Source organism: Schistocerca cancellata, chromosome 7 (genome assembly GCF_023864275.1).
Source record: "Schistocerca cancellata isolate TAMUIC-IGC-003103 chromosome 7, iqSchCanc2.1, whole genome shotgun sequence".
Taxonomy (NCBI): Eukaryota; Metazoa; Arthropoda; class Insecta; order Orthoptera; family Acrididae; genus Schistocerca; species Schistocerca cancellata.
The window spans coordinates 251,851,965-251,869,248 of record NC_064632.1 but is presented as its reverse complement, the minus strand read 5'-3'; the positions used below and the strand labels follow the sequence as shown (position 1 = coordinate 251,869,248).

Below are 17,284 nucleotides of genomic sequence, written 5' to 3'. Positions count from 1 at the left end.
AATGCACTTAAAAAAATTTCGCTGGATTCTTTGTCCATGCCACGTATTATAAACATTTGAGTCTTCCAGTCTATATCTCGTAACTTAAAATCTCCACCCAAAACTATAACATGGTCGGGAAATCTACAGCTGGTGAGCCAGGGGGCCTATAGAGACATCCAATTACCATGTTTGAGCCTGCTTTAACCATGACATTCACCAAAATTATTTCACATTTCGGATCTCTGTCAATTTCCTTGAACACTATTGCACTTTTTATCACTAAAAACATGCCTCCCCCTTCACTGTCCAGCCTGTCTCTCCGATTTACATTCCAATCTGAGTATAGAATTTCATCACTATTTACATCTGGTTTCAGCCAACTTTCCGTCCCTAGTACTATGTGGGCATTGTGACCGTTTATTAATGAGAGTAGTTCAGGGACCTTTCTATTGACACTCCTGCAGTTTACTATTACCACATTAATATTGTCATTCCATGTTGTGTTTTGACTACTGCTACCTTGTCACGTTTCTGGAGGCGTCTTGTCAGGCCTAGGGAGGGAATTCTCTAACCTAAAAAACCCACATGTGCGCTCCACATGTACTCCACTACCCTTGTAGCCACTTCCTGCATGTAGTGCACGCATGACCTACTCAGGGGGACCATACATTTCTCCACCTGATAGCAGGGGTCGAGAAATTTGCACCCCAGATCTCCGCAGAATTGGAGAGCCTCTGGTTTAAGCCTTCCACTCGGCTCCAAACCAGAGGACCGCGATTGGTTCTAGGAACGACACTACAAATAGTTAGTTCAGATTCCACCCCATGAGCGAAGCTTTGCGCCTTTACCAACTCCGCCAACCGCCTGTATGAACTGAGGATGACCTCTGAACCCAGACGGCAGGAGTCATTGGTGCTGACATGAGCAACAATTTGCAGTCGGGTGCACCCAGTGCTCTCTATCACTGCCGGCAGGGCCTCCTCCACATCTCGGATGAGACCCCCCCCCCCCCCCCAGCAAGCAGACAGAGTGAGCACTGAAACACTGGCCTTCTTCCCCGACCTTCCCGTTATTTCCATAAGGGGCTCCATCACCCGCCTAACATTGGAGCTCCCAATCACTAATAAACCCCTCCCCCCCATGTGCCTGCTTGGACCTTGCTGAAGGAGTGGCCACATGTCCACTCACAGGCAGAGCAAGCCATGCCACACAGCCAGCCTTCACATTGACCCTCCACCTTGTGCAATGCGAACACTGTTGAACCTGCCACTCCGCTTGGGGAGAGGGTGGCCCAACCGCACCCGGTACCCGCAAAGATGTCTTGAAAGCAGGGACCCTGGGTTAAGCATGTAACACCTGGGGTGTACCATGCGACGAACCAGACTCCCCACTGCCGCTACACTCCGAGGCAGCAGCCTGAAGACAGCTGACTGTGGCCATCAGCATGTTCAGCTGTTCGCGAACAATGGGCAGCTCCTCCTGCATCCGTACACAGCAGTCACACATTCTATCCATCCGAAGAAGACAACAGTCAGCTGTAGAGCCTTAAGTAATCAACTTTTAACTAGACTGCTAATTCACTAAAGGCGCCTGATAGCTGACTAAACTGTGGTTACTAGACACTTCTTGTTGGAAACAATGAAAATAAGCACTAACTGTCTCTGCACTGTATTCAAAACAAACATGAAGTCTATGGAACACAATAGCTAGTACTCAAAAATAAAGTTTCCTAAGAGCAAAAACACATGGAAAAAGAAGTGAAAAGTAAGAAAAACACAGTTAATACTTAAATTTACGTAGCTTGCTGCACAGGAGATATGAAGCAGATGGCAGTTATGACGACTCTTTACAGCAATACACTACCACTCTCACTTAGGCTTCACTGGACATAATTATCCCAACAGCCTAGTCCAAAAGCAGATTTCCCAGGCCATCACATCCAATCCTAGTACTGCTGATGCCTCCAAAAAACAATTTCGGAACACACCACTTCTCACCCAGTATTATTCTGGTCTTGAATTTATCAATCAGCTACTTTGACATGCCCTGAAATGAGATCCATTCTGCCTGAGATTTTGCCCACCACACCTAGAATAGCTTTTTGTCACCCTCCCAATCTCCACAATATCCTTGTCAGATGCTATGCTCCTTCTGCACCTATCTCCCAATCCTATGGCTCCTACCCCTGTGACTGTCCTTCGTGCAAGGCTTGCCCTATACGCCCTCCTACCGCCACCTACAATAGCCCTGTAACTGGCAAAACATATACTATCAAAGGGAGAGCCACCTATGAAATGACACATGTCATATACTAGCTGTTATGTAAACACAGTTCAGCCTTTAAATCGGCATGACTACCACTTAGTTATCAGTCAGGATGGATGGGTATAGGCAGAGAGTGTCTACATGCAACCACAGTATCCTGTTGCATAGCATGCTTTACAACATAACAGTCATGACCTTGGTGCCTGTTTCACCACACACGCCATCTGGATTCTTCCGCCAGTCATCAGTTTCTCAGAACTCCACAGGTGAGAACTAGCACTACAACATGTCCTGGATTCTTGCCACGCACCTAGCCTTAATTTATGTTAATTCCTTCCATCTCAGCATTAATTCACAGTAACTACTCCTTTCTTCACTCCATTTCAGTTTTCTACATGTTTCATTTTCTGACTTGTCTATTTTTCGCTTTCCTGCTTCCCACTTCTGTTCCATAAAATGCACTTAGCTTTTTACTCTTATTAACTCATGCACAAAGTCTTAGTAGTAATCTCTGTCTTGCATATTACCCTGTCTTCCTCAGGTTTTCAAATCTCATCTGGTGCAGTCCCCAACAATCAGTCTTTCCTTCTCATCCCATCCAGTAAATCTCCCGTGACCTGGGGCTCTGGGTGATTTTTGTAAGCTGTACCACTTTCCCTAACCCTCTCCAATCCTTTTCCTTCTCCCCTATTCCTTCCCGTCAACTCTTCTGCCAGAGGAAGGAGCCGCTGGCTCCGACAGCTTCTGAAAGTTAAATCCCTTTGTGTGTTTGTTCCCCTGCCACTGCTTGGTGAGTAAATTTGTTTTGTCTGTCCATTTATATTATATTATCAATAATTGATAATTTCATTGTTATATATTCCACATGTCTTTGAAATGATGATGGAAAGCTTTTTAAGTCCATGTGTATAGCACATGACTTGGAAAGGCATAAATCTCCACATGGTCTGTATATAGTGCATCATGAGATCTTTGAAACTGTCCATGAAAGTTCAGAATGTGGATATTAGTGTACACAACAATGTCATCCATCAGTTTATCATCAAAATAAAGATAGAAGATATCTGTTGGAGTCTTTGCTGATCCAGTGCTAAAGTGCTCAATTTGTGAGAAATAATGTTATGGTTTTTGGGTCTCCCTCCATGACTAACTGGTTTCGTATTCCATTCATTATGCCCATCTTTATTCATATAGCAGTCTTTACTAAGATATGAATTTGAAAATTCATCATTTGAAGAGGCATCTGAATCACCCAGTGAGGTGGCACGGTGGTTTGCACACTGGCCTCACATTCAGCAGGACAACATTTCAAATCCATATCCAGCCACCCAGATTGAGGTCTTCTGTGATTTTCCTAAGTCACTCAAGGTAAATGCTGAGATGTTTTCTTCGAATGAGCACGGCCAATTTCCTTGTGCTCCTTCTCTAATGACCTCAATGTCAACAGGTCATTAAACACTAATCTTCTGTCCTTTCTTTTCATATTTTAATCCATATCATGCTCATTTATTTTAGTGTTGTCCTGTCCATTTTGTGAACTTTCCTAAAACAGAGGCTGTTTGTAATAAATTGACAGCAGCCCTGATATAATTTCCTCATCTGCAAAAATTTGGACATTCTCTGCAAGATCAGGAGAATTAACATTGAAACCTTACATGTGTTCAATGAACACTTGCTAAAGCATGTAACTGGTCCGAAAAGTGATAATAACAGATTTACTTAAGAGCTGATTCACATTAAAGATAGTGACAGTGATCACACGAAAATGCTCACGTTGGGTCACTTTACTGAAATACTGAGTAGCACAGATGGTCAAGTCAGCTTTCGGCACTGAAGTGTGAAGTGGCCCAGGTAGTCACATCAGGGCGAAACACACATGACAGTGAAAAAGTGAGGGTTCACAGCGGTATTAAATAGAGCTCAAGAGACAACCACACAACATTTGAATTTACATGGAACCAGCTACCTCTGTTTCTCACCACGTCAAAGATCAGCTACAGAAGAAAAAATATTGATGGGAATGAGCAGTTAAGGGTTAAAGTTAACAGTGATAACAAGAATAAAGTGATACGAATTAATTATGTTTTGTATGTTCCAGGCTTTGGATACAATTTACTGTCAGTTAATCAAAAGATAAGATGTGAGCCAGGAAGATGAGCCAGACCCAGAAAGTGCCGGGCTGGTTATCAGCCCCACCTCAGAAAATAAAATACACAAACAGTTAAAAAATGATGACACTCAAAGTTTATGTGTGTGTGTGTGTGTGTGTGTGTGTGTGAGAGAGAGAGAGAGAGAGAGAGAGAGAGAGAGATCAAATGACAAAATGTGACCTGTACATATTTTTTATTGATGAAGGAAAAAGAGAGAGAGGGGGGGGGGAGAATCAAATGACTAAATCTGGCACATGCCTATTGTCTAATGATGAGCAACATAGCATATACAATAAGAACAATGAATCAACTAGGGAACACCAGTAATGACTGCAGCTCATGTATTGATTAGATGAAATTCATTATTGTGCAGATGCTGTAGTAATCAAAATAATTACAAATTGTTCCATCAAAGATTGGATCATTTGCATAATGTAAACATGCATTTATTAAAAGAAAAAATTGGCTGTTTGACTGCACTGAATGAAATTCCTTTTAGATCAAAGTATTTCCTGCATAAAAGAAAAGTAGTCTTGACAACCTGTAACACTTTGAGCGTCAGTCATTTGGAAAAAAAAAAAAATGTTTGGCACGAAACACCAGTCATTTATCCTTGTTTCAAATGTCACTGGTATATTTGTGTTTAATTTATCTTAAACGATAAAGTACATTAAAGAGATCAAGCTTCAAGTTTATTTTTCATATTTATTTGAATTTCTTAATAGATTACAATTTTTAAAATTATGATGACAGAAAGTATAATTATACTAAAAAAAGTGTGAGGTGAATTCTTGAGCAATTTCAGACACAATTGCCTTTTTGTATGGAAGAGTTTGGAGCATTGTGGTATACAGAAAGGTATGGTGAAATCAGCTTGTTTCCCTCCTGCTTGTTTTGCTAGTAAATTGTCTCATCACCTGCAAACAAATCTTGGAAACTCATGCTGGATGCTGCTTCATTTTGAGATTCATCTGTAAAAAATGATGAAATGAAGACTGATAAAACAGCACTAAATTGTAACTGCAGCAGCAGGACCTGTAGCAACAATGTTAGCAGCAAGAAATTGTAGCATACTGCACCTTGCCAGAGTATGAATCTTCTTCACACTTTTCCCACTCAGATATTTCTCCCTATGCTTCAGATCCTCTTGAGCTTCTAAAATTTATTGCTCATTCAACAAATGTTACATATTTGTAGCAGAATTACAGAAAACTGCAAACCTAATGAGTACATGCATGAAACTGAGCACACAATGACTCAGTCAGCCACAACAGAAGCTCTTGCATTTGTTACTGGGTCTTTCAAAGTAGTTATAAATATTGACAGCAGAAGGCAGAAACTGTCAAAGGACAGATAGTGAAACGTCTGTACATTGTTCTCATATGAAATCAATGTAATTTTCAAGTGACACATGGCTTGCACATCATGAAAATTGCAGCCCTGGGTATATTAAGGTGAAGTTATAAATATTGACAGCAGAAGGCAGAACCTGTCAAAGGACAGATAGTGAAACGTCTGTACATTGTTCTCATATGAAATCAATGCAATTTTCAAGTGACACATGGGTTGCACATCATGAAAATTGCAGCGCTAGGTATATTAAGGTGCAGTCCTTTTGTGCCCTGAGTTATGCTCAGGTCTGGCCACCAATGTGGTAATAGGAATTTCAAGCAATATAACAAAAGATTTGCTTCCTACAGAATCTCCCAAGATATATGAACTAATGAACATGGTTGTATGGTGAAGTGTACACTATCTTCTCACTTTTGCAGATGACATGTGAAGAAATTCATTTGATTACATGCTAAAATGAATGAAAGAAATCTGTGATATGTTCATCAAGTTCAAAGGGTGGATAGAAAGTGAAACTGGTTGAAAAGTTGAAACAGTTCAATCAGACAATAAAAAAAAATTGTTAATAAGCCTTTGAAGCTATTCTTAAAGACAAACACAATTCAACATAAGATGACAATTCTTTACACTCCAAAACAAAACAGGAGTGTGGAGCGTCTGAGTTGCACAATCATTAAAAAGGCAAAATCAATGTTGACAGATGCAATGCTGATCAAATAATTTTGAACTGTAGCCTTTAAAACTGTGATGTAGCCGAAGAATCTCTCTCAGCTGTTCAAAATGTTACTCCTGAATAATTATCAAGTGATCATTAAATCAATCTGAGTCATTTACAAAACTTTGCATATTGAGCATTTTATATGTACCTACCAAAAGTGAGAAAAAAGGTAAAAGATAAATTCAAAGAACTTGCATCTGTTGGATGTTATGGAGATTTTAAAGTGTACTATCTAATTGATCCACATTCACCAAAGGTAGTTGTGAAGACCCATGATGTGGACTTCATCAAAAATTTAAAATGCAACAGTGCAAAAGTATCACAAAGAGTACCAAACTTATAATTGACAACTACACCAATTGTGTTTCTTTTGTATATTACAGATAAATACAGTTATGATATGGGCAGCACTCAGCTGGCTGCTATACCTAACATTCTTGAGACAGCAATGAGACCAACACATCCTGCTGATGATCAAAGCGCAGTTCATCTTTATTTGACATGAAATGATACAGAGCAGACAGTAATGGCATCATCGATCAGTACAGTGACCAACATCCAGATACAAATCCCATGCAGCTAGAAACTGGAAAATCATTACATTAAAGAAAACTGAAAATTATACATTACAATAATGAAATTTCTACATCTACATCTACATTTCATCTACATTTATACTCCGCAAGCCACCCAACGGTGTGTGGCGGAGAGCACTTTACGTGCCACTGTCATTACCTCCCTTTCCTGTTCCAGTCGCGTATGGTTCGCGGGAAGAACGACTGTCTGAAAGCCTCCGTGCACGCTCTAATCTCTCTAATTTTACATTCGTGATCTCCTCGGGAGGAATAAGTAGGGGGAAGCAATATATTCGATATCTCATCCAGAAACGCACCCTCTGGAAACCTGGCGAGCAAGCTACACCGCGATGCAGAGCGCCTCTCTTGGAGAGTCTGCCACTTGAGTTTGTTAAACATCTCCGTAACGCTATCACGGTTACCAAATAACCCTGTGACGAAACGCGCCGCTCTCCTTTGGATCTTCTCTATCTCCTCCGTCAACCCGATCTGGTACGGATCCCACACTGATGAGCAATACTCAAGTATAGGTCGAACGAGTGTTTTGGAAGCCACCTCCTTTGTTGATGGACTACATTTTCTAAGGACTCTCCCAATGAATCTCAACCTGGTACCCGCCTTACCAACAATTAATTTTATACGATCATTCCACTTCAAATCGTTCCGCACGCATACTCCCAGATATTTTACAGAAGTAACTGCTACCAGTGTTTGTTCCACTATCATATAATCATACAATAAAGAATCCTTCTTTCTTTGTATTCGCAATACATTACATTTGTCTATGTTAAGGGTCAGTTGCCACTCCCTGCACCAAGTGCCTATCCGCTGCACATCTTCCTGCATTTCGCTACAATTTTCTAATGCTGCAACTTCTCTGTATACTACAGCATCATCCGCGAAAAGCCGCATGGAACTTCCAACACTATCTACTAGGTCATTTATATATATTGTGAAAAGCAATGGTCCCATAACACTCCTCTGTGGCACGCCAGAGGTTACTTTAACGTCTGTAGACGTCTCTCCGTTGATAACAACATGCTGTGTTCTGTTTGCTAAAAACTCTTCAATCCAGCCACACAGCTGGTCTGATATTCCGTTGGCTCTTACTTTGTTTATCAGACGACAGTGTGAAACTGTATCGAACGCCTTCCGGAAGTCAAGAAAAATAGCATCTACCTGGGAGCCTATATCTAATATTTTCTAGGTCTCATGAACAAATAAAGCGAGTTGGGTCTCACACAATCGCTGTTTCTGGAATCCATGTTGATTCCTACATAGTAGATTCTGAGTTTCCAAAAACGACATGATACTTGAGCAAAAAACATGTTCTAAAATTCTACAACAGATCGACATCAGAGATATAGGTCTATAGTTTTGCGCATCTGCTCGACGACCCTTCTTGAAGACTGGGACTACCTGTGCTCTAGAGACTTGCGGTACATGGCTGTTAGAAGGGGGGCAAGTTCTTTCGCATACTCTGTGTAGAATCGAATTGGTATCCCGTCAGGTCCAGTGGACTTTCCTCTGTTGAGTGGTTCCAGTTGCTTTTCTATTCCTTGGACACTTATTTCGATGTCAGCCATTTTTTCGTTTGTGCGAGGATTTAGAGAAGGAACTGCAGTGCGGTCTTCCTCTGTGAAACAGCTTTGGAAAAAGGTGTTTAGTATTTCAGCTTTATGCGTGTCGTCTTCTGTTTCAGTGCCATCATCGTCCCAGAGTGTCTGGATATGCTGTTTCGATCCACTTACTGATTTAACGTAAGACCAGAACTTCCTAGGGTTTTGTGTCAAGTCGGTACATAGAATTTTACTTTTGAATTCACTGAACGCTTCTCGCATAGCCCTCCTTATGCTAACTTTGACATCGTTTAGCTTCTGTTTGTCTGAGAGGTTTTGGCTGCGTTTAAACTTGGAGTGAAGCTCTCTCTGCTTTCGCAGTAGTTTCCTAACTTTGTTGTTGTACCACGGTGGGTTTTTCCCGTCCCTCACAGTTTTACTCGGCACGTACCTGTCTAAAACGCATTTTACGATTGCCTTGAACTTTTTCCATAAACACTCAACATTGTCAGTGTCGGAACAGAAATTTTCGTTTTGATCTGTTAGGTGGTCTGAAATCTGCCTTCTATTACTCTTGTTAAACAGATAAACCTTCCTTCCTTCTTTTATATTCCTATTAACTTCCATATTCAGGGATGCTGCAACGGCCTTATGATCACTGATTCCCTGTTCTGCACTTACAGAGTCCAAAAGTTCGGATCTGTTTGTTATCAGTAGGTCCAAGATGTTATCTCTACGAGTCGGTTCTCTGTTTAATTGCTCGAGGTAATTTTCAGATAGTGCACTCAGTATAATGTCACTCGATGCTCTGTCCCTACCACCCGTCCTAAACATCTGAGTGTCCCAGTCTATATCTGGTAAATTGAAATCTCCACCTAAGACTATAACATGCTGAGAAAATTTATGTGAAATGTATTCCAAATTTTCTCTCAGTTGTTCTGCCACTAATGCTGCTGAGTCGGGGGGTCGTTAAAAGGAGCCAATTATTAACCTAGCTCGGTTGTTGAATGTAACCTCCACCCATAATAATTCACAGGAACTATCCATTTCTACTTCACTACAGGATAAACTACTACTAACAGCGACGAACACTCCACCACCGGTTGCATGCAATCTATCCTTTCTAAACACCGTCTGTACCTTTGTAAAAATTTCGGCAGAATTTATCTCTGGCTTCAGCCAGCTTTCTGTACCTATAACGATTTCAGCTTCGGTGCTTTCTATCAGCGCTTGAAGTTCCGGTACTTTACCAAAGCAGCTTCGACAGTTTACAATTACAATACCGATTGCTGCTTGGTCCCCGCATGTCCTGACTTTGCCCCGCACCCGTTGAGGGTGTTGCCCTTTCTGTACTTGCCCGAGGCCATCTAACCTAAAAAACCGCCCAGCCCACGTCACACAACCCCTGCTACCCGTGTAGCCACTTGTTGCGTGTAGTGGACTCCTGACCTATCCAGCGGAACCCGAAACCCCATCACCCTATGGCGCAAGTCGAGGAATCTGCAGCCCACACGGTCGCAGAACCGTCTCAGCCTCTGATTCAGACCCTCCACTCGGCTCTGTACCAAAGGTCCGCAGTCAGTCCTGTCGACGATGCTGCAGATGGTGAGCTCTGCTTTCATCCCGCTAGCGAGACTGGTAATCTTCACCAAATCAGATAGCCGCCGGAAGCCAGAGAGGATTTCCTCTGATCCATAGCGACACACATCATTGGTGCCGACATGAGCGACCACCTGCAGATGGGTGCACCCTGTACCCTTCATGGCATCCGGAAGGACCCTTTCCACATCTGGAATGACTCCCCTCGGTATGCACACGGAGTGCACTTTGGTTTTCTTCCCCTCCCTTGCTGCCATATCCCTAAGGGGCCCCATTACTCGCCTGACGTTGGAGCTCCCAACTACCAGTAAGCCCACCCTCTGCGACCGCCCGGATCTTGCAGACTGAGGGGCAACCTCTGGAACAGGACAAGCAGCCATATCAGGCCAAAGATCAGTATCAGCCTGAGACAGAGCCTGAAACCGGTTCGTCAGACAAACTGGAGAGGCCTTCCGTTCAGCCCTCTGGAATGTCTTTCGCCCCCTGCCACACCTTGAGATGACCTCCCACTCTACCACAGGTGAGGGATCAGCCTCAATGCGGGCAGTATCCCGGGCAACCACAGTTGTAGTCCGATTGGGGGATGTGTGGGACGAGCTGGCCGTCCCCGACAAACCCCCATCCGGACCCCCACAGTGATGCCCATTGGCAACAGCCTTAAGCTGTGTGACTGAAGCCAACACTGCCTGAAGCTGGGAGTGAAGGGATGCCAACTCAGCCTGCATCCGAACACAGCAGTTGCAGTCCCTATCCATGCTAAAAACTTGTGCAAAGAACGTCTGAACTAATCTACAGAGAGCGCTAACAAATTGACACAAAATTTAAACGGTTATTAAAATACAAGATTGGCTAGTAAATGCAGTAATGCTGCCACTTGTGCACTGCTGACACATTGCTTGGCGGCGGAAGGAGACTACGCGATTTTACACTATTCAGGTACTAAAACGCGATGCTACAACTCTCAAATACTATAATACGCCCGAAATTTATGAATTAAACAATGCAAGTTACGAAAAACACGCAAAGAAATTAAGAATTACTCTATGTAACAAATGAGTGAGCTAGGAGTATACGACTTGCTGCTGCAGCTGCTTATCCAACGGCGGCAGGGAGCACACTGACTGTGACCAACCGACACTGGCCGTTCAAAACAAAAACAGAAGACAGACGACTACGCGAATTTACACTATTCAGGTACTAAAACGCGATGCTACAACTCTCAAATACTATAATACGCCCGAAATTTATTAATTAAACAATGCAAGTTACGAAAAACACGCAAAGAAATTAAGAATTACTCTATGTAACAAATGAGTGAGCTAGGAGTATACGACTTGCTGCTGCAGCTGCTTATCCAACGGCGGCAGGGAGCACACTTTCTTATGTGTTAGAATTCCTGAGTCAAATGTGTATAACAAATCAAAGATTCATGATGGTTGTGAAAATGGAAATGAGCCTTAAATAGTGAATGTAGGTCATAACTTGAAAAAGTGACTTGGACTTTGGCTAGTTTACCACCAAACAGGTGGTGTGCGCGGATACGAACCATCCTGGCATATTAAAGCTGTGAGCCAGACTGGAACTCAAGCCCCAAATGTTCACCTTTTGCGGGAAAGTGCTCTACATGCTGATTTATCCAAGCACTACTCATGAACCATCCTCACAGCTTTATTTCCACCACTACCTCATCTCTTACTTTCCAAACTTCACAAAAGTTCTTCTGTGAGATTTATGAGACTAGCACTCCTGAAAGAAAGGATATTGTGGAGACATGGCTTAGCCACAGTCTGGAGGACAGTTCCCAGATTACAAATGTAGACTGTAACGTAACTGCTATCTTTTTCTTCTGTTAAATAACTTGAAAATCAATTTGGAAACTTCCAGCTGATAAGAAAAAAGAGTAATTTGTTAATGTGTAAATAATGTATATTTCTATGTTAATGTGATTCTAATTTTTATGAGAGGTTTTTTGACTATACGAAATGCTGACAGGGTACTGACGGAAGTGGCATCGGCCTTGAACATTGACTTCATGAACCGAGAACAATTAAGAAAATTAATACAGTGTGACCGTGTGTTCTCATGTGCTGCAAAGTGTGTGGCTGAGGGAAATATTGATGCTGCTGCTGTTTGGTTTGAACTTCATTTGGATGATGACATTGTATTGTCTTCAGCTCCAGGCAGTAATAGCTGCTGGGAACAGGCAATATTCCCTGTCAAGAGACCTTTGCACATTTCCCCCAACCAAATGATAAACTTTGAGTTCAAGGTATGTAGTATTCATATGTATATGAAGTTTTGTAAATCCAATAGTAAGTAAAATCAAACAATGGAAACTCCAGGTAGGAAATTCAACAATGTAGGAAAAGGTAGATTTCTACTTACCATAAAGAAGACATGTTAAGCTGCAGACAGGCACAATTAAGACACTTACATAAAACTTTCAGCCACAAACTTTATCAGCAAAAGAGAAACACACATCATTCACATACATCAGCAAGCACACCTCAAGCTCACATGATCACCAACTCCAGCACATTCCAGCGCATTCCAACTTGAGATGCTGGGGTTGGCAGTCACGTGTGCATGAGCTGTGCTTGGCTGTGTGTGTGAATGGTGTCTGTTTCTTGTTTGCTGATGCAGGCTGTGGCCAAAAGCCTTACATAAGTGTCTTTTAATTATGTCTGTCTTGTTTTCACGGTGTAAAGACTGGTCCATAAAATTTCAGGCATGCAGCCACAGAAATTCAGCTTCTTCTTCTAATATTTCAGCTGAATACTGCCCAGCCATCTTCAGAGTGAGCCAAGGTGACTAACACTCCAGTTAATCACTTCGGCTCACTCTGAAGATGGCTGGACGGTATTCAGCCAAAATATTGGAAGAAGAAGCTGAATTTATGTGGCTGCACGCCAGAAATTTTATGGAATGATATTGCTTTTGTTTTGTAAATGGGGCTGAAAAACTATAAAAATGAGGTAGCATACCTTCAACTACATATTGGATTCATTATTTAGCACGTAATCTGTAAGCACAATAATGAATTGTATCTGCCTAAACTTATGATGAATTACAACTCTATTTCCACTTATAGGAATTATTGTAATGGTATGCGAGGTATCCTGACCAGGGATGGGGAATCTTCTATCATGTTGTGAAGCAAGTTTATGGTCTTTGTAATCAGGGCCAGAATGATTCCAAGCTGTAAACTTGTAATCTCCATTGTCCAGAGTAAGAGAGTGATCCTTGTATAAATGGAACGCTATACCACTATAATCCAAGTCTGGAACTGTTGCCATGTAGTGAGCTTGCATTGCTCCTTATGGAGGCCAGATTGTGATCAGGTGATTACATCACATGACTTGTTTGTTGCATGCCACCTGGTGTTAGATGTGACATGGAGGTTTTTGTTGTTTTTTTGTACCAGTGTCAAAGCTGCAGTTTTACTTCAACCAGGATACAAGAGTCAATACGTAACATACAAATCTTGTGCTAACTATCCCATTTTTATACATTTCAAATTGTAAACTTTACAGTGAGGGAACGAAGAACCATTATCATTTACCAAATTTTTAAAAAATACGTTGGGTTGATATAATGTAGAAAATTTGGGCAGAAAAGTGCAGAAATATGTAAACTGATTAGCCAAAACATTATGACCACAGTCCACCACAATGCCGGTTGCCGCCTGGTGGTGCTGAAGGCATGTGACATGGTAACAAAAGTATGTAAGTGGAGCAGACGTGTACGGGAGATCACCCTGGTGAAGATACGGGCTGCAAATGGAGAAATCCATTGAGATAAGCAACTTTGGCAAAGGGCAGATTACTATGACACAGAGCCTATGAATGAGTATCTCAAAAATGGTGAAGGTGGTTGAACGTTCTCATGCTACTGTCGTGAGCATCTACGGAAAGAGGTAGAATGACAGTGAAACTACCACTGGACACTAAATGGTTGGACATCCACAACACTTTATAGAATGTGGGGTTTGGAGGCTTGTCTGCTCTGTAAAATAGGATAGATGTTGATCTGTGGCATCTCTGCTGAAAGACCACAATGCTGGTGCATGCACAAGTATTTCGGGGCACACTGTTCATCATACATTGTTGAACATGGAACTCCACAGCAGACCACCCCTGTGTGTTCACATGTTAATACAGCAACATCATTGTTTAAGATTGCAGTGGGAACAGCACCACTGGGATTCAGCTGTCAATCAATGGAAACTTGTTGCCTCTTCGGGTGAATCACATTTTTGCTACACTTTGGACTTCTCCACAAATGCCATCACCGAGGTGAATGCAGCTCAAAACGTGCAGTGCGCCATGGTCACTGGCTGATAGGAGCAGTATTAGGCTATGAGAGACATTCTCCTGCACTTACACGAACCTGTGCAGTAACTGAAGACACACTGACAGCTGTGAACCACCTGCATCCCTTCGTGCTTGGTGTCTTCCTCAACAGTGATGTCATGTTTCAGCAGTATAATTGTCCATGTCTCAGAGCCATAACTGTTCTACAATGGTTTGAGGAACATTATAGTGAACTCATGTTGATGTCAAGTCGATGAAAGTCACATGATGTAAATCCCGTGGAACCCATCTGGGTTGCTATCAGGCACTGTTACCATGTATCAGATCAGCAGCACGTATCTGAATTACATAACCTGTGTGTACACATCTAATGCCACATACCTCCATAAACCTACAAACTGTCGGATCCCTGATATGCAGATTCAGTGATGTATTTTATCCCAAAGATGGAGAAACAAGCTGTTAAGCAGGTGATCATAATGTTTGGCTCGTCACTGTACATATTATCAGACTAATGATTGATGGGACCAATGACCTTGCTGTTTGGTCACCCCCCCCCCCCTCACCCCCCTCCCACCCCCACCCCAAATGAACCAACCATCTAATGATTGACAGTTTGTTTTACGTTCAGAGACAAGCTGTCATGACCAGGGAAAATTTTGTTTATAGGTCATATTATAAGTAGAAGAGATTCTGATGATAGTTCGTGGTGGGCATGCTTGTGCAAACTGCAAGATGGTGATCCAGTAGACAGGATACTTGGGAAATATAATGCATCTGGACCCAAATGGCCACTGAGTTATCACTTCAATGTCAGCCAGTGTGCCAGTATGCAATTACCACTTGTCAATAAGCCAAGAAGACTAAGGTTTGAGACTGCACTCACGGTAGGAAAAAGGGCCTTGGTTATTAGATGGAAATTAAGGTGGCCATATGGAGACAGAATGTTCTAGCAGGCCAGAAAGATAATGCAGGGCATCACGTGCAGTCATTCCCAATGGAAAAAGACCCTCAATATAGCATATAAAAGGGCAGCCATTGCCCCAGCATGAAATCAGAGAGAGTAACTGGCCAGTGAAGCTGAGGCAGGAGGCAGTGGCATTGGTTGATGGTAGCAGGCACTGATGGAACAGTAGCACTTCATGCACTCTGAATGGCACAACTCCAACTAATAGATAAATTTTAGTATATCCGTTATGGACGACGAACTGCAACTTTAGTTTAAATTGGTGATTTATCTGGGTATAAATGTGTGACCAGTCACTTTTTTTTTTGTATTTTAGATATGATATATTGTACTGTTAACTACATGTGGATGACACAATAGTACTTTTCAATTATTGAAAAGAAGAACTAAATAACCTAGTAGATGAAATGAATGAAATGCACCCAAACATCAAATTCACTTTTGAACATCAGACAGTTGAAGGAATTAATTTCCGTGATATGACTATTTACAGTCACAGTAATAAGCATGCTTTCTATATAGCCACTAACACTTATTGCCGTAGTCAATACCTCATGCCACCTGAATCAACATAAAACACTTTCTTCAGGTCATCTGTAAACCACATGCTCCGCATCCCCATCAGTGAACCAGATGAATGTAACGAAATTAACATACTTAAATCTATAGCCCAAAATAATGAGTATAACACCTTCTTTATAAACACCCAAATTGAAAAAATACAAAGCAAACTTAAGCAACCACCATCACCATTATAAGATAAGAAAGAAATGCCAAAACTTGACAGATTTGTGGTCCGTGGCAAAGTGTCATACAAACTTGCAAATCTTTTCAGACAAAATGATATAAAAATATCCTTCTACACAGACAGTAAACTTCAGAATAAAATTATTCACAATAATAAATCCACTGAAGAGTGGCATCTAAAGTCCGGCATATACATTGTCATATGCTCCGGTTCTTGCTTCTGTATAGGACAAACAGGTAGAAATTGTGCAATCCACTACAAAGAATGTATGGATACCCTTCGACACAAAAACTAAAATAAGTCCAGCATTGCGTCACATATTGCTCATCGTGAACACTTTGTTGGTTATATCAATAACAATCTTTTTGTTCTACACATTATTGAAAAAGGGTTACAGATGGATCTCCTTGAACAATTAGAGATTTACATTCACAAGGTAAAATCACCTCAAAAAATCCTTAACAAACAAACTGAATGCAGAACTCTTTCTTCCAGAATTTGCAAGACATCCTGGCACAAAAACACCAAAAATGAGTGGCATTCTGTAATTCAGTCACTCTTTAATTACATAGTTAATAGTTTGCTATATTTTGTTTACGTTTTGTGTACCTTTTTAATCCACATTACTTGCATATTGTAAATATATAAGAACACACCTGCAGCTAGCAAGACTCACATAAATATACTGTCTGTATTTGTAAATATTTATTTTGTAATGCAATGCATCTCATGTCAAAGGTCGTGGTGTAGCAAAATGTTATATCTATTGTATACATATCCCTTGTATTTATATCCAGTGTTACCATTCTGTAAAAAAAGTGTTGCTAAATACTGTGTATATTTGTGTGTCACCTGATAATGTACACTATGGGAATGGATTTACTGTGGATACCACGTAGCAGTGCACTATAAGTACTCAAAACGTAACAGCATTTCCGTTCCATAAATGTTTCATTACCGATAACTAAATTTCCATCATTTTTGCCAGCCCCATCATCTCAGCACCTGGCTACACTTGGTCCATGGTATAACATTCCTGTAACACCTCCATCCGA

At 41.5% G+C, this 17,284-nt stretch overlaps 1 protein-coding gene across 4 annotated transcripts in view; it reads left to right on the top strand.

The window, feature by feature from the left end:
• Positions 1-17,284, top strand: part of LOC126092015 (protein arginine N-methyltransferase 9-like) — a 148,257-nt gene that overhangs the window by 61,411 nt on the left and 69,562 nt on the right. For all 4 annotated transcript variants that reach the window (XM_049907400.1, XM_049907401.1, XM_049907398.1 and 1 more), the window contains one exon: positions 12,194-12,470. In XM_049907400.1, the coding sequence (XP_049763357.1) occupies positions 12,194-12,470 (277 nt within the window). The remainder of the gene's footprint in view (positions 1-12,193; positions 12,471-17,284) is intronic.